Source organism: Vicia villosa, linkage group LG7 (genome assembly GCF_029867415.1).
Source record: "Vicia villosa cultivar HV-30 ecotype Madison, WI linkage group LG7, Vvil1.0, whole genome shotgun sequence".
Taxonomy (NCBI): domain Eukaryota; kingdom Viridiplantae; phylum Streptophyta; class Magnoliopsida; order Fabales; family Fabaceae; genus Vicia; species Vicia villosa.
In genome coordinates, this window is record NC_081186.1 from 97,976,684 (window position 1) to 97,997,560 (window position 20,877).

At 35.9% G+C, this 20,877-nt stretch overlaps 1 protein-coding gene across 1 annotated transcript; it reads right to left on the reverse strand.

The window, feature by feature from the left end:
• Positions 1-500: 500 nt before the first annotated feature.
• On the reverse strand, positions 501-20,359 carry LOC131616067 (uncharacterized). Its single transcript, XM_058887296.1, has 50 exons — positions 20,159-20,359; positions 19,451-19,748; positions 19,028-19,259; positions 18,358-18,697; positions 18,128-18,241; positions 17,896-18,024; positions 17,623-17,814; positions 17,337-17,531; positions 16,976-17,113; positions 16,496-16,618; positions 16,155-16,408; positions 15,535-15,638; positions 14,818-14,912; positions 14,498-14,740; positions 13,843-14,031; positions 13,643-13,724; positions 13,453-13,520; positions 13,072-13,217; positions 12,466-12,574; positions 12,237-12,383; positions 12,105-12,152; positions 11,657-12,022; positions 11,444-11,575; positions 11,256-11,341; positions 11,074-11,179; positions 10,321-10,416; positions 10,030-10,182; positions 9,242-9,424; positions 8,935-9,149; positions 8,720-8,852; positions 8,511-8,636; positions 7,641-7,685; positions 7,412-7,489; positions 7,070-7,186; positions 6,460-6,586; positions 6,279-6,379; positions 6,080-6,205; positions 5,895-5,978; positions 4,632-4,778; positions 4,411-4,542; positions 4,301-4,330; positions 4,056-4,202; positions 3,434-3,495; positions 2,453-2,606; positions 2,170-2,361; positions 1,973-2,077; positions 1,652-1,786; positions 1,081-1,317; positions 864-965; positions 501-775 (listed from the first exon to the last, which is right to left on the reverse strand). The coding sequence occupies exons 1-50, from the start codon at positions 20,279-20,281 to the stop codon at positions 641-643; spliced, it is 7,221 nt and encodes a 2,406-aa protein (XP_058743279.1). The 5' UTR covers positions 20,282-20,359; the 3' UTR covers positions 501-640.
• Between the last annotated feature and the right edge of the window lie 518 nt (positions 20,360-20,877).

Consider the following 20,877-nt stretch of genomic DNA (forward strand, 5'->3'; position numbering starts at 1 on the left):
CAACTCTTCTAATCATTTAATGTTTAAAAAATCAAGTAGAATACTTAAAATGAAACACAGTACTAAAATCAATTTTTAGAATGATGGACCAGTGCTTTCAGCTCGAACCAACCGGTAAAATCAAACGAACCAAAAACCAATGGGGTAACGGCCCAAACTGGTTATTAAACAGTCATATAACCAAAATGCGAGAACCAGCAAAAACCAGCCAAAAATTGGTCAATCATCTCTGTTCATACAAAATAAAATAAAAATATATTTGACTTGGAAATTTGATCCGGTTTGATAAACCGGATCATTCGGTAACCATTCAGTAACGCTAGACCACCGGCCTTTAACTCTGCGACCTTGTTGGATCAATCCATTTTTTAAAACATTGGGATTAACTGATAAGGACAATTCAGAAAACATAATTTAAATACTCGTATAACCAAGATAATCATGGACTGGTATGGTCTAGAGAAATTTAAATATAGCTAATCGTTCAGACAGTAGAGAACTTGTAATAAAATATATCATTTACAATGAGAAATAGTGTATTTTAGATTGTCATTGACAGTGTGCAAGTAACCTAAAATGTTTAGTTAAGAGATAGCTAAGCCTAAACAAAATTAACAAAAAAGACCGACTTTGTGAACAGTCAGACCCAACCCGAAACCATACTCTCTTCCACTGGTTTTGGACCTCCACAAGATCTTGAGACTGATTCAAAAAGTTTTTCAATCTCTGGTGCACATCTTATGAAAGACCGGTTCCAGAAATTATACCTTAGATTCTGGCAATGACAAGAAAACATAGATTCTGTTAATTAAAAGCTACTCATAAGAGAAGTATTAAACAAGCAAACCATTAAAAAGGAATACCTTGATGAGCTCAATGAAAGTAATGAGGAGGCCCCAAGGATGAGGTCGATTTACAATAAGGCGTTCAAGCAAGACTCTTGTAATTTGTTCTTGGATAATTTCCTGTCATGCCAAGAAATCAGGTGTCATTATTAATACAATTAGCTCATCTCAGATGATATTTGAGACATTGGATATAGAAGTTTAATGCAAGATCAAAAGTTTATGTGAACCTGACCTGGTTTGATTCTGCAAACAAGTAAAGGATGACGAAGGAAAAGTAGTGTGTGTGAGTATTGGGATAACGCAGTTGGTTAGCGACAGCATTTAGGAAAAGGTAGCGCCCTTCTGTATCCAAGTCAACGATTAAAGTCTGGAAAATATCCAAAGCAGCGCCAACAGAAAATACAGCCAGTCCATATGTAGTTTGTGGTGATTGTGCATGGGGAGCTCGTGCCTTGAGCTGCTCGATTGCCTGTAAATTGGTAGCCCAAACATTGTACATTTAAAAAAAATCTTCATGTAACAGAATGCTCAGATCATTATTACTTCATTTATGTAACAAATTTCCTTGTTACAGACCGTTCAGATCATTATGACTATGTTTATGTTAAAAAAAACTGCAAGAGAAGAAAATTATAAGTATGCACATAACAAGACAATAAATAATGCTATGTTTTGTGTTACATAATCAACATGCTTTGAAACAATTAAGTTAATTTTGAAACTCCAATACAAAAGCTCAATCTCAGTGGAGAACATGTAATCATTGACTGATTGCAAATATATAAGTTTTAAATATACAGCACCTGCATTCCAACATGCAGTACAAGGGAGTTGATTAAAGGCACATTGTAACGAGTGCCGGCAGAGGCAGCTTCATTTGGTGAGAGTAGCAGCTTCTCTTTTAATTCAGATAAAAGTGGAGAAGGCTGTTCCCTTGTCTGCAGAAAATTTGAATGAATAATTATAATATAGGAATAAATTTTAAACCAACAGTTATTTGCACTTGTGCAGCCTTGTCTATAAGAAAACATATTGATAACAGTAAATGTTAACAAAGTCGCATATTACAGATATGAAACTAGTGAATCAATCACGATTAATTAAAAGAGGATGAGACAAGAGACCTGAAGGTATTCATCTATGTCAGTCTTCATCTGCTTTGCTTTCAATGCTGCATCAACCTCAGAAAGAATACGAGGGGATTGAGTTATTTCTTGAAGCAAATCAATCTGCATACAAAAAACACATGTCAATTAAGCAATGACATTTTATTATCCTGAACCTCAACACAAATTTTAAGAGATATGTGGGATTCAAAGACCTTCAAATTTGGAGTTGAAGGGTCTGGCAGCCTCATACTACGCGGAAATGCACTTAGAATAATATTTCGCATCTGTATGCAACTTGGAGGGATCACATCACAAAAGGTAAAGTGATAGTCACAAAGGAACTCTGGGAAGTCATGAAGTAGCACCAAGAGCACCCTAAGTGTTCCCTTGTAGAGAACACGGACCTAGTTATAAAAAACAAATGTGCATGAGTAAGAACTATTTGACATACGACCAAATTGAGAGCAAAAAACTGAATAAGAGACGGAGACAAACCGGATCTCCTAGCTCGGCATGCCTCAGAAAAGGCTCCATAAATTGGAACAAATCTACAAGCAACCTTTGGATATAAGGCCAACCTTTTTGAAGGTTACCAGTCAGCATTTTTGGCATGAAGCTCCTGTGACTAACCAACTCCAGCCAAGCAAAACTGAAGAATAATTCCTCGTAAGAACAAACTATCATAAAACTATAGAAGTGTATGATTAAATATAAAGTTAAACAAGAGTATAAGAGAAAGAAAATGTGTGTATGTGTGCGCGCGAGAGAGAGAGATAGAATGATGCATAGGTTTTGAACACAATTGTTAAGGACAACTACTGTGTTTAAATCTTTCCCAAGAAAAACACCCTGAAGAAATTTCAAAGAAGGTATTCACATCATGTACAGATAAGTACCAAAATCAGGACAAGTATCAGATCATAAACATCCCAGTAAACAACAACCAAGCCTTATACCCATTATTGTCAGAATCGCAATCAGAATCGTGAAATCCCAGGATCTTGCGATTTTGCTCACCCAAAACAATCTCAATCGTGAGTAGAATCCTAATTCAGAGCTAAATCTCAGCAAAATCTGCAATCTCATGGATTGCAATCTCATATTGAATTTTTTATTTTCTTCATATAACTGAACAGTGATTTAAGAGAGCTTAGACAAACTCAAATACTCAGTACAAGACATAATATCACTTAAAGGATGAGGATTGTTCAACCACTATGGAAAATATGCTCACGGCATACCAAGTAAATATGAGACTCCGGCATTAACAAATAAAGCCCCGACAAAGTGAACTGGAAGTTCCCTTGACCATTTTCCCCCAAACGACAATTCTTAGTAAATTCGTCCATATCAGCATTTGCATACCAGAAACACAAATAGTTTAAAAGCTTATATACAAATACTGTTCAATGATAAAATTACCATTAAACTATAAATCAGCCAACTATCAACCATAACTAAACAATTATAAGTTACCTGAATCCAGGAACTTTGAGTGGCTGTAGAGCATGAAATGCATTGGCAAAACCAGTCAAAATCTGCAATATATGCGATAGTATTAGTCACGCAAATAGCATTAGGATTCACTTGTTTTAAAAATCCCTAAATCCACTCAACAGTGTTGTCGAAGAGCATTAATGGGGCCTTCATGGCAGATTGAGGTAGCTATTTTTTTTTTTGCTAACCGCTAGGACCAATTTTAGTAAATATTCATATGGAACCCACTTATTTTACATGGGACCTGCATAATTTTGCGGGACCTACATAATTTCCAACCAATAGAAGAGTGTGTGTGAAGATGTGTGTTAGAGAATGTGTTCCTGCCTTATTATACTAAGTTTATATATCTTTTACATTAAACAACTAATACAAATTAAATATATGCAAGATTCACATCAATACGATGCATTATTTCACTTGACCATTATTCACACAGATTTTTCTGTAAAATTCAGTTTTTTAACAAACAGCACAGTCAACACCTAAAACAAAATTATGAGCATTCTAAAATAGAAACTAATGGAGAAAATGCTTTGACCCCATGTTGGTGTCCAAAATGAAAAGAAAGTAAAGGATAAATGAAAGTCACAACAAACACCTGGAGATTTGCACCATCAGTAACAGGCTCAAGTGAGCCAAGATCTAGAAGCCAGTTGATGAACAGTCTGAAATAGGGTCTTGGATTAAAAGAGACTTTCTTCTCCTCTGCATCTTTTACAATGAATCTGACAGTAACCGCTAGAATCTGCCAGAAAGCAATACGCGGTTTTAGAGCACCGTAACAGAATTGATAAAGCTTAGGAGGGAGACAGACAGCATTAGATGTTTTAGTTTATTACATACCTTGGAGAGAAGAAAGAGTTTGCTTGATCCCTGTCACAAACACCGACCAAACAGCTAATAAGATAACTACTCAAGAGAAGAGAAAATAAAAGAAGTGTAAAGTTGACAACCTTCAAGATAGAGAAGACAAGCTTTGCATAAATATCAATTGCGAGAAATGACATTGACAGCATTTGTTGAGGAGATTGTGGTGCCCCTGAATTAATCCCCTCAGTGGATAAGCAATGTGCAACTGCGATTTCCTGGAAAGAAGATAAAAAAGAGTAAAGTCAAATTGAAAACCCTAGCCAAAAGTAAGAAAAAGTTAGCTGCATGGAGAAAGAAATGCAACCATTAACAAACGAAAAAATCGATCTGTCATATCATCCCCCTTAAGCAGCCCACTCTGATGCAATTGTACGATGAAGTGGGTAGCAGATGTATCATTGGCACCAGGAAGTTCACATATCCTATACCATTCAGCAAACAACATGGACACCTACAACGAATACATAACAAGTAATCATTAGAAGCTTCAAGTTAAGCTAGTACTTTGGTTCCATATGGCATTAGGATGACAGATTAGATACTATATAATAAGATGGGGTAGGGGACTTAAGAACCAAGCTAAATGATATTTATATACAAAAAAAAAACATAATACAACTTATAAGAACAATTAAGCATACTCTATTTACTAATATTTACTAATATATTATATTACTAACAGGATGTGATCCCGCTTAAAGATAATCCAGATGGCATCTATGCAAATACAGGGGAAATAAAAAAACAATTTGAGATTGCATTTATTTTACATAGAGTTGGGAAAAAAATGTAATGTGATAAACTATACAACACATTTTATGTTGTCATATGTAGGGATAAAACAGACAGGGAGGAAAATCTATTCCTTATGTAGGAAAAATAGAGAAAACTAACAGATATTTTAATACAAATGTATGTTCAAACCATTGAACACTTTTAAGTATAGAATTAAGACATTTTAAATTTACGAACAATTTATCCTATGGATTATCTGAACAGTGACGCAGTATGAGAATCATCAATATAGAATATTAGGTTCTCCTTCTCTCTCAAGTGTTTTTTTAGCAGTGGAAAAATTTCAGCTACTGCCAAAATTTTAGAAATATTTGGTTCTAAATTATAATTCTTATGCTCAGGATGCGCCGGTTATCTTTTCATTAGTTTTCAATGCAATTGAAGTTCAGACAAATTGAACTCTTGGTTATCTTCTTCATTCTCCTGTTTCCTCTTATAGGGAAGTTGAAAAAGGTGTCTCTTAAGGGAATGGATGATGGGAAAATAGGATTAAGAGTGGACAACAGTAGTTCTAGAAAGAGGGTGAGTGGAGAGAAAAGGAAGGGATAGAACTTGTTATTTGTACAGCTAATTTGGCTTGGGCTTAGTTTTGAGAAATAAGAGATATTTCTCTGTACTTTATACATTCTGTTATCCTCTTGTCATCATGTCTTTGGTGTAGTCACTGTTTCCGTAATGATTCTTTGCTTCATAAATCAAAAGAGTGTTTCCTTCTGTGGGTGTTAATTTCTATCGCACAACATAAAGACATGACAAATAATTTCAAATATACCTGCTCACGGAATCCAGCAGGATCAGGTTTGGCAGAATCTACAATGTTTAACTCTTCCCTGTTTGCAACTAGCAGACTAGGACCCTGTTTTTGATGAGGGGACGGAGAAAATATCATGTTTCACAATAATAAAAGTAAAAAACACATGAAACAATGGAGCAGTTGAAATATTAATCTCATATAACCTTATTGTCTCTTGATTGCCTCGATTTATCCTCCTTTCCAGCATTAATAGCAGATAAAGCAACAGGATTTTTGATCATCTCAATGAGTTGTTGCAATGATTCGGGGTATCCAGGCTTTGTAGCAAGCTGAAATTAAAAAATATGGTAAGATATTGGACAATGGGAACAAACAAAGCCACTCAGATTTATAAACACAAACCTTTGCCAAAGCATCGATAAGATTGTGAAGTTCGGAAACAACTTTTGGTTCCTCAATGACCAGGGTTTGAAGAAGAGAGATTGAAAACTCCGTAGCAGCCTCTGTGTGTTTAGCCAGTGAAGTCGTTAGATTATAAAAGTATAAACAGGGTAAAACAATGGAAGGCATTTTTTGGACATACTGTTTCTTCCCCCGTCAATAAGTTTTGCCATGTGAACATTATACTCGGTTAGATTTAGTAGTTCACTGCGGATGAGACCAACAGTGATATCTTTGTTGTATTTCCTCTCTTCATCCGAGTAAATTACCTGCAACGATTATACAGTACACGCGCAAATAAATTTATGCACAAGACCACGGTTGGAATATATGCCTTAAGTCAGCTGTATTTTATTTTATTTTATATCTGTAAATTAACTAGTAGTTAGCTCCTTAATTATTGGCTGTATCAACTATGCCTAAGATCAGTGTCTTTAAAACTGCATGGATGGTATTAGAGCCAAAAGAAAATATCATTTGAAAACTGTAACTGCAATTTATGTTGTTAATTTCTTAAATATTACTTGGCTTCTTTTACTGTTAGCATTAGAAGAAACCTAAACCATCAAAATTATAGAATGAAATTCAAATAAAATTATCAGCACGTGGAATTTTCATTACAAAAACTACTAGTATATGGTACATATAACTAAAAGATAAATAAGAAAGGAATGACAAAAATTAAGCTTTTGACACATAAAATTTCAGTAAATCTACTTGACTGATAGCAACTTTCAGTGAACAAAACATACCCAACTAGTAAGCTCCTTGACAGCAAGCTTGCAAACATCACGAATGGCAGTCAGGATTGCAAGGTACGCATAGACATGAACGCTATTTGAAGCATTGTCGTATAAACCCTTGAAAACCTGTTTTGAAATTAGAAAATTGATAAATAATAAATGGTAATTTTCAAATAGAAAACACTTCGATGACCATTCTTGGTCCTTCAACTGAAAGTGGGATGTTATACATAAGGCACAATTAAAATACACAACTACGGAAGAACCAAATACTGATTAATGGATGACATATCTCGCATCGCGCATTCAGTATAATTCATTAAACACAGAACTCTGCAGAAGAAAACCCACCTTTTGAGCCACAGCTAAAGCTGCTTCATCTCGACTAACACATCTGAGTATGATTTCAGGTACCTCAGAAATAACTCCCTAAACATAAGTAGAACCAAAATAAATATTAAAACATGGGGAAAAGACCCGTCTAGAAAGAAACGGAAACAATCCAGGCAGAACAAGTAAAATTATAGCAGTGGTATCTTTTCGTAATTGCATTAGCTCAAATAAAAACAAAACAATATACCTGTATTTCTGCCTCCCTCGAATCATTGTTGACCAGAGCCTCCAACTAACAACCATACACATGCGGTTAATAAACATCTATAACAAACTCGATATGAAAATAGTCGCGCAAAAGAAATAACCAACAATTCATGGCATAACTGATGATTCTGTTTCATATGTTATTTTATAATAATTCTGCACGAAAACCTATAGGATTAGCTTCTGCTGGAAGATGCCCAACAAGCCTTCCCATGGATGCATAACAACTTTATCCTCATTAACAAAAAAATGACCGAAAAACAAATACAGAACGAATCTCAATCAACCTACGCACACATTCTTTTGAATTTGAAAACTTACCAAATTCTAAAAGAAATCAAACAAAAGAGACAAATCTAAAATTATCCAAAAATAGTAAATGCAGTTAGGACTCAAACTAAAATTCTAAACCTTAACTAAAGGATTATGTTCTAGATTTCTAGTACAACAAAATGGTCAATTCACCCATAACTTATAAAGCCTGGCTAGCTAGGACAGCTCTTCCCTCATACAGCAAAAAAAACAGTATGTTATCAATCTTTTCAAATTTGTGTTCTGGGCAATATACTGTGATAATGTATAAAACAACAACAACAACAACAACCAAGCCTTATCCCACTATGTGGGGTACTGTAATAATCTATACAGCAACAAAACTAAAGCTTAACGGACCCAAACTACTAAAAGCATAATCGGAAAAAAATGAACCATCTGCCACATAATGGAGTACAAGTCTGAACAATTTTTTGCGGTGTGTGTAAAGTTAGATGGAGAAGAAATGCATTAGATATATAAAACTCTTCAAATTGGATATGCAGAGAAACAACCAGATATGAAGATCAGGAACAACCTTTTGTGCAACAATTTGGTATTTATCCAGAGCATCCCTCGTAGAGAGAGATGATTCCAAGAAGTTACTTCCAATGCGCTCCACGGCACCTGATGAAACCAGTGGTTGTGAAGAAGCTCCAGATTCCTAGCAATAACACAGAAGCAAATTTAGACGCCATTTGTGATACATTAGGAATAGATGCAGTTACGATGCTTATTAATTCTCACTTTCCCAGCATCTGAAGAATCCACAGCGTGCAACTCAGGGGTGGAAGCAGTTGAAGGAAACGAGGCAACAGAGTCTTTCTCCATACTATGCTGGGAAACACTGTCGGCTGCTCTAATGTTAATTGAGGAAGCACTGAAATATTAAACGCAGAGTGTAAATAAAATTAGACTTGTATAGTTTTAAATAAATCACCATGCTGAACAAAATTGGGCACCTATGATGTGGAGTAAAATTAGGTTCTGGCATATCATCTATTGGTCGAGAGAGCCCCTCGTATCCTGTGGTTAGAGAGTAGCCAGGGTTTATCTGTCCTGAAGCAGGAGCACTGGTGCCAGTAATACCACTATTAGCAGATTGAACAGAAACACTTGCGGACATTGAATGTGAATTCTGGCTAGAGTGACTTTGCCAAGGAAGCCGAACAAAGTCCTAATATAAAAGAAAAGCAGTTACACTGTGTAGTGTTCTTCAAGCATCCACATCTCATCGAATATTTTAACACACAAGGAAGAATTGAATACCTCATAGACACGTTGTTGCGACGGGGACAACTGACCAGGTTTAGGGCGAAGGGGCTCGGGAACACCAACCATAGAACCTTGTGGATACAAGTTTGCATCAAAAAATGTAGAACCCATACCTTCTCGCTGCTTCTTTTTCAAAGAAAGTTGTTGAATAATCTCTGCATCGATGGTTTTTATTGCCTACAAAAGAGCACGCAGTGCCAAAGTCAACAAGCAGTGACAAAGACGTGTGAATTTTTTAGAAAGGATTATAATTCGCATATTTTTATCTTAGCTTACTAGTATTAACTAATTACTAACTCCGTAAGTAATTTATCAAAACTATGAAGTTACAAGTCTAAACCCCCAGAGCACAATACTCGCCACAAGGCAAGATCAGGGGAGGGTAGATTTACGTAGCCGTATCCACCTCCCGCCGATAAGCAGAGGATTTTTCCAAGATTTGAGCCTGACCTCAAAATCACAAGTCAGAAACCTTACCACTTCAGCAAGGCTTGTCTTCCATGAAGTCACAAAAAAACAATGCTATACGCATTACCGTAAAACGCGTATTTCCTTCTTTGTAACACTGACATGTATGTCCGTGTGACCAATTAGTGGTCCAAACTAGTTATACAACTACCATATGTTTCAGTAATAATCATGGATACATCACCCTAATCATGGTGCGAATACATATAAAATTATAAGCTATATCAGGGAGCTAATATAAGCATAATTTTCATTACTACCAGCATTGCCACAAATAACTACAACTACAGGAAAAGCCATCAAGAAGAGCTAACCTTATCAGTGGCAGCTTTTTCAATGACTGCACAACCAAGATCTAGATTATCATTGGTAACAAGTTGCACAGCTTGTTCCAAAATTTCGTTTCCGATATTTAAACTCTGAAGTGAAGTCTTCAGTTGATTTGATATTGATGCCCGTAAAGGTTCCTAGAAGAAATAGATTCAACAAGTAGCAGAAAATAAAAGTCAATAAGGAGCCAATAAAAGAAATCATCCCAACAGAAATTGCTCAATATATAAAAGTAAATAAAAGGGTTGGATAATGGCCATATTTCAGTGCATTACTTTGCATGTCACATGAGCCAAACTCCCAGACAAACTAGCAACCATCAAGTGTGACGCATTTTTAATACGTTTATCATCTGATTCCATTGCATAATCCTGCAAATGCATAAATTAAAATAACAAAGATCAATTTGAGTACAAGTTATTTCAGAAATTAAGGCTATAAGATAGAAATTGAAACAACACAACAGCTGTTTCTATATGCCACCACTTAACCCATGACAATGATGCATTAAGAGAATTTTTAATTTCCAGCTAACATATTTCCACCTCACTCACCAAATGTCTATAAAAAGAAAGCTATTAACATAATTAGAAAAATATAAATAACAGGTCACAACATTCCATTGTAGCAAATATTAAATTAGGAAATGCAAAAAATTGAATTGCAAAACCAAGCAGTGGGGAGTAAGGATCCAGTTGCTCTGAAGCAAGCAATTTACTAGAGTCTAAAGTAATATCCAGTGTTGTCCATGGCAGATGGCGGTCCATGACAGAGCCAAAATCCCGCCATACCGGCTGCTTTGTGGCGCCATTATAGCGGAATATGGCGGAAAAACCCACAATATCGACCGATATTTACCATTGTGGCAAGGCCAAAAACTGCCGTGTATATCTGCCATGGCGCCGCTCTTTGAAGGCACTTAGTAGGAAATCATGAGTTAGTTGAAATAACAACCATTGATTTTCCCAATTTACTATCTACTATAGTGAGAGCCAATTCGAAAAGCAAAGTTCTACTGAAATGTCAACCTTTAAAACAAGTTCCTTTGTTGTCTGGGTAGCTATGGAAACGCTGCGTTGCACAATACTGGACACTATTTCTTTGATGGCTCTGTCCATTGCAATAGGTACCGCTCTGTAATAGATATATAAAGTTAGACTATCACAACAAAAAGTACAGGAACCAGAAGAATATAGCAAGAAAACCATACCTTTGAAAATGAACCTGTAACCCAAAACTACTGAGCTTAGGATTTATAATAACATGAGTTCCTATAGCATGCATGGGTGTTGGGAGCTATAAACATTTAAAAAAAAACATCAATTACACATAAAATACAGAGTCACTAGGGGGGTACACATGGCCCAAGAAAGATAAGAAACAAGTTTGGATGTTAACCTGGAAAGGTGCTGGAGCAGTATTTGCCTGTAACAATCCTTGAGCAGAAGGTAATTGATCAGATAAGCTCAGAGGTGCTACTTTCTCATCTTCCATCAATGTTCCCGAGGAAATATGAAGTGGGCCAGCATACTATCCACCCAAGAAACATTCAGATAAAGATAGGAAAACAAACATGTAATCAAAGCCCCAGATAAAGATAGGAAAACAAACCTGAGACATCATATGTGGATGAGCCCCGCTATTGGATGGATTGGTGACTTCAAGTGGTAGCTCTACTTGATTTACTGGAGGAACAAGGCTGGATTTTATATCAGAAATCATCTGTGATGATGCTCCAACATCTTTATTAGAGAAATCAGGGTTTCCTTCAATTTCTCTTTTACAATCCTTCAGGAGAGAAGTTGGTGTCACATCCTTCATATCCACGCCAAGATTTTTGTATAAAACCTCTATGTCAAACTTGAGGTTCATTTTCAAGTTTGGCATTGAATAAATTTCAGCAAGCAATCCTAAAATGCCCATGGTCCAAGGATTAGGGGGCTGATATGCAAGACTGTTTTGGCATGGTTCAAGGACCTACATGAAATTGAATGATAAATACAGCACAAAATTAAACATAATCATCAAAATAGATAATTTTAACAACCAAGAATTCTACCTTTGAAGTAAATGGAATAACAGCAATCATCAGCCCCTTCTCATATGCCTACAAAATGGAATACAATAATATAAAGTACAATACAAATTGAAATTCCATTATTTCCCAACATACATTCACTGTGGATATTACCTCTATAATCAAAGATTTCGGATCTATTTCACGAGCCCTCAAAACTTGATTCCGTCCAATAGTCAACTTTCCAAGCCAGCTGCCCAGATTCTTAAGCAAAGAGCGCTCTTCTGAACTGGATTTTATAAGTTCGGATCCTAAAAGAACCTGAAGAGTACTCCATGTATCATTTCAAATTTTTTGCACATATTCACTTCAATCAAGCAGAGAACAGCAACAAGACTCAAACCTTGCAATTTTCATATGTTGCCAGGATAATCGCTCTGTTCAAAGCCTTTGAATTAACTTTGTCTAAGAATTTCAGGTACATGTCATGGAAATTTGGCTCAATGCTTGCTCTACCAAAAATAATCAATTTGTACAAGAGAAAGTAAAGAAAAAATATATCAGTAAATACAATAAAAAGAAGAAAAAGAGAGAATAGTATACATGCACAAAAAAGCCATGAAAAATCTCCTAATTCAATGTTGGAGCTGAGTCAACAGATCAGTTATTGATCATCAGTTCGATTAATTTTGTAGATAAAATTGACTACGTCGTAAATACTTACAGGTTCAACATAAGTTATCTTACAAACATACAAGAAGTGAGTTTTGTATCCCCAAATCAAACACTGATGAACACTACAACATAACATAAAACTTATCCAAAACCAAATAAGAGTTTCTAAAATATTTCTTTTACATCAACAGTTAATCTTTAGCTTCCTTGCTGAATTTAATCTCTGAGGCCCCAACTATACTCATTGGCAGCATATTACACCCCAATGTACATAAGTTTACGCGGATAAAGCTTTTAAAAGCAATTACATGATTCGATTAGGAAGTATGCATACCTTTTCATGACCATATACTGTGCAAACCATGGATAGTACTGCTCTTTCAAAATTTCAGTGAGCTCTTTTGCTTTGGCTTCGCTATTAGTAGAAGCTATATTATTAATTAGGAACGATATCTTGTCTTGAACCTCTGACCCTGGAGCCTATTAATACCAAATAAAAAGGAAAAAGTGAACATAAATAGAATAAAAGCTAGTAACATTTAAACAACCGATTAAACGGACATAGGCAGAAGGTGAAACACAGAATGAACATACTACTACACTCTCCACAAGAACAAAATTAAAATGGATGATGGTCTAAACTACTGAACATAATTATAAACAAAACTCAAGAAAACGGAGAATCTGATCAAGTTCTTGTAAATGGTTTGAGCACCTCAATAGGAGTTTCTCTTTTCTCTGCAGCAGCGACCAAAGTTTCAATATTCAAGGCAGATCCAAACCCTACAACAATTGACAGATCAAAGAAACACAGCAAAATGTTACAAAATGAGAACAGAAAGAAACCCTTATACTTATGCCCTTAAGTAATCAACAGGAATTGTTCACAAGTAACAGAAATATACTGGCAGAAGTGGTTCCACGAGACGGACGAACAAAACCAGAAGAAGAAGACAACATTGACGAGGCACTGACTGTGTTATGTAACTGCAACAGTAGCAAGATAATAAAACATTAGAGTAATAATATTAAAACACAGAAATAGAGAAGGGGGGACATCACACCATTCACATCACGCTCTAGAAACACTATAAAAGTACAGTACCTTATTGCCACTAGAAGTATCAGCCGGTATAATCACTGAAGATTGCCCTAGAGAAGCTAACGGAGGTTTCATATCAGTCGATGAACCAACAGAGGTCTTGTGAGAATCATCCAGAGAATTCTCACGTCTCTGTTGAAGCTGCATTGACAAATGCTGCTGCCCAGGTTGTATGATGCTGGAGCCGCTGAGCTGTGATTGGGACAGGGCATATAACAAAACCATTATTTGAAAACAAAAAAAAGATTGAAAGGATAAGAATAAGACTTCAGTGCGCATTCTGATTTTTCTCTAATTTCTTGTTTATCTAAATTTGATGTTTTGCAGGAGATACTATGATCCTACACTATCAAAAAAAATTGCTGCTGACTGCCAACTAAAATAGATATAACGTAAACCAAAAGTAAGATCATATTAAGACATAGGAAAGTTCAGAAACAAGCAGGTTTAGAACAACCAACATAGGCAACTGTATTGATGTGTGACTACATGTTAATCTAACAATAAATAGCTTGTCATCACGAAAAGAGTTAAAGTATAGCTATAATTGTTTGGCTCATATTACTAACTGCACTGACATACTGTAAATAGTCCAACCCATAGCTATAAAAAATTATTAAAATTATAAACAAAAATGGGGAAATGGTTTTATTTTTACCTCTACATGACCTAATGTTGCTTGTGCAGAACTATGGTTACTGATAACAGCAGAAGAATGAGTTGTCCCATCTACATCAGTATGACCAGAGGATATCCTAGCCAGAGCCTGTTCGATGAAAGCAACTATTTCGGAATGTGTGCTGCGCATATGGGAAATTTGCAAAATGTGATTGCAATACTGAGGCCACTCAATAAGACGATCCACAAATTGCTCCAGTGCCAAACTTCCGAACATAAACATCTGCAAGATAAGAAGGCACAGTTAAGCAAACATCAAATGGACCTTAAAAGAAATCCACTCTTCAAAACAGCACATACTTTAGAATCCGCAGGCTTGCGCAATGCATCAAGAACATATCGAAGAGCTATCCCAAGAGAGAGATGTGTCACAAGACGATGCTTAATCACACAACCTGATACATTAAAAAAACATTGTAATTGTCATAAAATAATATGCTACCACATACTCCTTCCGTAACAAATTATAAGCAAATTTTGTTTTTTAGGTTCATTGAATAATTAATGCATTTGGTCTATATATATATATATATATAGACTAGATACATCAATTATTATTCAATGAACCTAAAAACAAAATTTGCTTATAACTTGTTACAGAGGAGTAGTTCCAAATTTGTGCACACTCAAAAACATCATTTTGAAGTTTCATAAATGTACACCAGAATGATGGAGAGTTTGTGAAATCTTCTTAATTATATAGCCATATAACAAACAAAAAAATATTTATATAATCATGGCAAAAAAAAAAATTATATGATATGATTCACAAGTAGAGAAGCAGACACGACGCAACCTCTGTGAAACATCTTAAATTAGCTTGACCTATAGGGAAATCTCAAATTCAAATGCAATTCTAGCTCAGCCTTAATATCATAATTTGTTGTTCACCCATGATTTCCATATTATATGCAACTTACTACCCCAGATATAATGTTGTCTAATGGCAACCCAGTATAATTGGTAAATAATATGGAATTAAATTTCATCATTTACAGTACCAAAAGAAAAACTTACCAAAGATAAGTCCGGCAATTTTGAGTTGCATTTCTGGATACCTTGGGTAAAACTTATACTCCTCAAACAAGTTTGCAACCATGCATTCAAAAATCAAATTGTCTCTGTTAAAACAGAGAAATGTTAATGGGTTATTAATATTTAGCCATAGATAGCATAATAGTTTTTCAGATCATACACATAAGAACAGAGAGACCAGATAATCATTCCTCACATATTATCGTGAAGTATAAGTTCTTGCAAAATGAAAACTTTCCTTTAAACATTACTATATATAAATAACCTAAGCTGTAGCCATGAGATGACAGGGTACAAGTTTTCATTGAGAAAGGTTTCAAACGAGGGACAAGAAAATATATATCTTAATCTCTGACCTTGAAAACTGAAAACTTGTCATTTCACTTACCTATGGCAATTGAAAGGTTTAAGGCTATTGCAGATTTGATAAAATGTGTCTAATCTCCAAAAATGAAATTACAAATAAGAAAAAAGGCAGGTTTGAATCCAAAAAGCTCACAAAACACCTGGATGAGTTTGCTTACAAATACGCAACACTACGACATTGCTTACAATACCAAATAGGCAAATAGGCCATGTGCAAAACTTTTAAAAGACATCACCTCTTCACAGAAGATTCGCTGAATCGGATTAGTCTTTGCACCACTAGAGGGATGGATATCTTTTCATGAAACATCTCTTGGAAGATCGCGTTTGCTTCATCTTCAACATCAATTGGAAATTGTGTAGAAGTAGGTGAATCAGTAGTCTCGCTATTTTGAAGTCTTGGATTTGAATCTATAATAGATATATGCAAACTCTCCAGCTCCTCAGAAAGTAGTCCAGAGGTAACCAAGTCAGTATGAGACTTGAGAACCTGTATTTTGACAAAGTTAGATCCCAAAAAAAAGTGAAATTTGATGAAGCCACTATAGGAGTAAAAACCAATTGATCCGAGTAGAACCTTCAAGAATATAGCAGTTGTATCAGTAAAGAAACTCAGAACACCAACAGACAGATGAAAAGATTGGTCAGATAAATTATGTGATCCGACAGCTTGGACTTCCTTCAAAAACTTTAGGCACTCCTGCAAAGTAAACCTATATATGTCAGCCACTACTCTGCTTATATAAAACCTAGGACTACTCTGGATTTGATTATAAGCCAAAAAATGTTTGACTTGTTGGACTGAAATATAAGCAAATGACAACTGATCTGTCAACATTTAATGTTACTATTTCAAAAATATTGCTAAATTAACTCTTAATGTTGTGAGGAGAAGATGCTTGTAACTACCATCCACTTAATACGCATTAAAGTGGGTATTTTGTTTATGCATGAGCATGGAGTATAACTTAAATGCACAATATGAGATGACTGCTTAAATTTGTCCTGCTAGTGTCTTTAAAAATTAGAAATCATGGTATCGGGGTAGCAAAATTACCTCAAAGAAGGCATCCTTGTATGTAGTTAAATTGTTACTCAACCACTTCTCAAGGTCAAGAATATTTTTTCTTGAAGCAACAGCCGCTAACCTTATACTATAATAATAGGGAATAACTTCCACCACAGGTAATAGAATCTGTAAAAAACAAACAGTTCAAAAGGAAAACAACAATAACAAAGTCAGTAGATCGGCAGCAACCAAAAGGGCAGGTTTGAAAGATTACTGCAAAGGTAACTGGATGAAAGTAAGAATTACTCATTTTAGCATAATTTAGGTTCCAAGAGGAAAAATCACGACAGCAAACTATCTATTACAAAAATGGCCCAGATGAAAAGTTCAAACTTAATATGAGAACCACCTTAAGCTCTTGGCAGAGGTCTACAATTCTCACAATGCTGCCTACATCATCGTTTTGAGAATCCATAAAGCCTCGCAGGACCAGATTGGGATTTATGTACCAAAGGTGTAGAATCATTCCACTACCAACATCACTTTTTACTATCATGGGAAAAACAATCAGAGATACTTCTCGCTGGAAGAGGTTGTAAGTAGTCTGCAAGAACAAATGCAAACTTCATTACAAGAAAAGACATGGAAAAGGCACACTATGAAAGAGCAACAAATTTGAATCTATGGACTCTTACATTAACATGGGACATCCCAAGAAGCAATATTTCTGGACAGTGTTTAAGGGGATAATCCAGGATTGACCAAACAACACTGGCATGACCCTTCTCAGCTAGCTGGCATAGGACATCCAAAAGGTCAATACACAGCCAGGCATGATTTGCATGTCCATTTTGAAGCTTGTGGCCATGAATTGCATCAGCATATGCCTGCACAGAAATTTAAAGTAAAAATTTGGAGTTGGAATGTAACAAAAAAGAAAAGACAGATGCGAAGAATGAGAATAATACCAGTTGCCTCGCAGAGTGCGCAAATGTAAACATTTCTGGCGGTGCGGTTACAGCATATTTAAGAAAAGACAGCTGACCCTCAGTATTCTTCCAGACAGATCCGCAGACGGCGCGGAGAGGAAATGGTTCCTGCAAGGCACAATTACAAACATTCCGAATTTCATGTCATATATAGGTTGCATGTTCATCATTTAACACCAGGAAAATCATATTTACAATTCTAATATACTACCTTACAAGCATGCTTATAAACAGACATAAGAAAAGAGAATGCCTCTTCACTGGGAAGGTAAAATCCTTCATGATCAAGATTTTCAATAACACGGACCCAATTGGTTTGTGGTGCCTGTATAAATATGAAAAAACAGGGGAAAAAGAAAATGTTCACTTCTTTGATTCCAATTCTAATAACTGAAATAAAACCTTGCACCGTAATAGGCACTTTTATTTAAGAAAACTCACAAGACTTTTGACCGTATCTATCAACACATCAATATTCCAAGAGTTAAGTGGAGGTAACTCGGACAAGTTATTATATCCAAGGGCTGAGCCGAAAGTTAAGAATGTGCTCTGGTTATCCTCCAGCCCAGCATGAGAGTGTGCAATAGCACCAAGTAATTTAGAGAGCATATTATCCGTTAAAGGTAAGAAGAGTGACAATACTTCCTTGCACTGTGAGACATCAACTGTGCATCCATAACCTAGTTCCTTCACAAGATCCCCCATGTTCATTTCCTTCTGTATGTCTGCCAAAATAGCATCAAAATCATTTTCTTCACTCTCATGGATGAACTCCATATTCCTGTACACGAGAGGAAAAGCAACTAAGCAGACATGTAAGTAATACACCAACAGCAGATGCAGCACCTTAGTAATCTAATATAAAGTTTCAATTAATACGAAAACATACAAAAATATTCAAAGTGGTTATGATACTAGGTTTAATTCACCTGCACTTTAAATTTAATGAACAATTCAGAGGCTTCATCTTAGCCAATTATTGCATTCGTTAGGATAGACTAATGAACAAGTTGACTTAGTAAAAGGTAAACAGTAAGTATGCAGTGATTACAAACTTTTGCCTCAATTGTCTTCTAGGCAAGCACACGAGTAAGATAACTAAATAACTTACCACCTCAAAAAATCAGCCCCATGCATCTCGTCGGGTAGCATCGGGGTCAAAACAAAAGGTGGTGTGTCATTGAACTGCACCAGCGACAATATCTGCATAAAGGAATCTACATGCTCAGAGAGACCCTCGGACTGCTTGAGGAACATGATAACACTGTGAATTTGCTCATGGAAACTCAGAGAACCAGGATTGGCATACAACTCTTCAATCTGAGTCATGCAAAAATTCTTGCCTACAAAAATGTGATAAATGAGATCAAATATAGAGTAGTAGCATAGTCGGAAAAGTTGAGACATTTGAAAATATGAAAATGAACATAGAACTAACATTGCAAGAAGAAATAACATTATTTGTCAAGTTAAAAAAATGGATGTAAGAATAACATTAAGCAAGAATTGATAGAGAAATTGATTCCATACGCACCACATAGCCTGGCATCGGGATTTTCAGAATCAGATAATGCAACACTGACGGCAATTTTCTCCAATAAAGAGAGATGTAATCCATTGCAAAAGCTTTCCAGAAAGCTTTCATTAATGTCTACATTCTTCATTGACTCGGAAAACACTGTGCTGAAGTTTGGTTTATCCAAGAGGTACTTAACTACTGCCGCAAGAATTGGCTCATGTTGCATATCTTTTCTATCTCTTCTGACATAATTAAAGTGATCCAAGCAAGTTTGGAGTAGCAAAATGCATCCAACGGTTCCAAATTCAGTGAACTGTCAATGTGGAAAAACAACCCAGTCAAAATTAAATTAATGTGGATGCAAATGACATGGTGTAGCAATAGCAAATAACATTACATGAAACAGAAGAACATTTCTGAAATCACCTCACAAAAAACATGAAATGGTTTGTTCCTAACCCCATGTCACAATTAAATCTTGGCCAATCATACAGCACAATCACAAAAACACAAAATTAAAGCATAAAATAACACATTTCACACACACTCATTGTCTTCCGGAATTGAATTTAACCTAAAATTGGAATTTCTGAAACCCAGCATTAACATAGAAGAAAATTTACCGATCAAAAACAAAAAAAGGGCGAACAGAAGCATGTGAATTTGTAGAATTAGAAGACGAAGGCAGAATGAAAAAAATAGGGTTAGAAGAAAAGAAAAAACCTGAGAAAGTTGCTGGAGAACGGAGTCAAAGTTGACTTCGTTCAAGGAGTTGAGCAGGAAGCGAATCTGATTGGAAGCTGTGGAGGAAAAATTGGCCATGATTCGCGAGGAACCGAGAGTCATCACAGGAAGCGATCGGAAGTGAGAGAGGGAGAGAGATGAGAGAGAGATTTTTCAGTCAAGATTTGGGTTTGGAAAAGGGATTCTGTTAGCCTTTTTATTTTATTTTTTGTTGGCATTAGGATTGGGCCATTTTCAATTGGGTATTATTATGCAATATCATGCTATTCTAACCTTCCAACTCATTCTTATTACATGCAATACATTAGGGCAATTTCTAATTCACCCTTATACTTTCTAACGGAACCTAGGGATGGCAAGCAGACACAAACCTGCGGGACTCTATCCGCACTCGAATCAGAGTCAACGGATGAAAGTTCGAATTGGCTGGGTTCGGGTTCAGGTTTGAATGTGGAAAGTTATAGGAAAATTGTAGAAAAAAAAGTATTTTAAGTATTTTGTTGCGGGTTCAGGTTTGGGTGAAAAAATCCGAACCCAACGGGTGTGGGCGTGAGTGTTATTTTGCCACCCGAATAGCTTTTGGGTTTGAGTTTGGGTGTCGATTTCGGGTGCGGATTTGGGTAGTATAAAACTCGCACTCGATCCGACCTGTTGTCATTCTTACCAAAACCTGTGCAAAGTGTCTCCGGATGCATTAA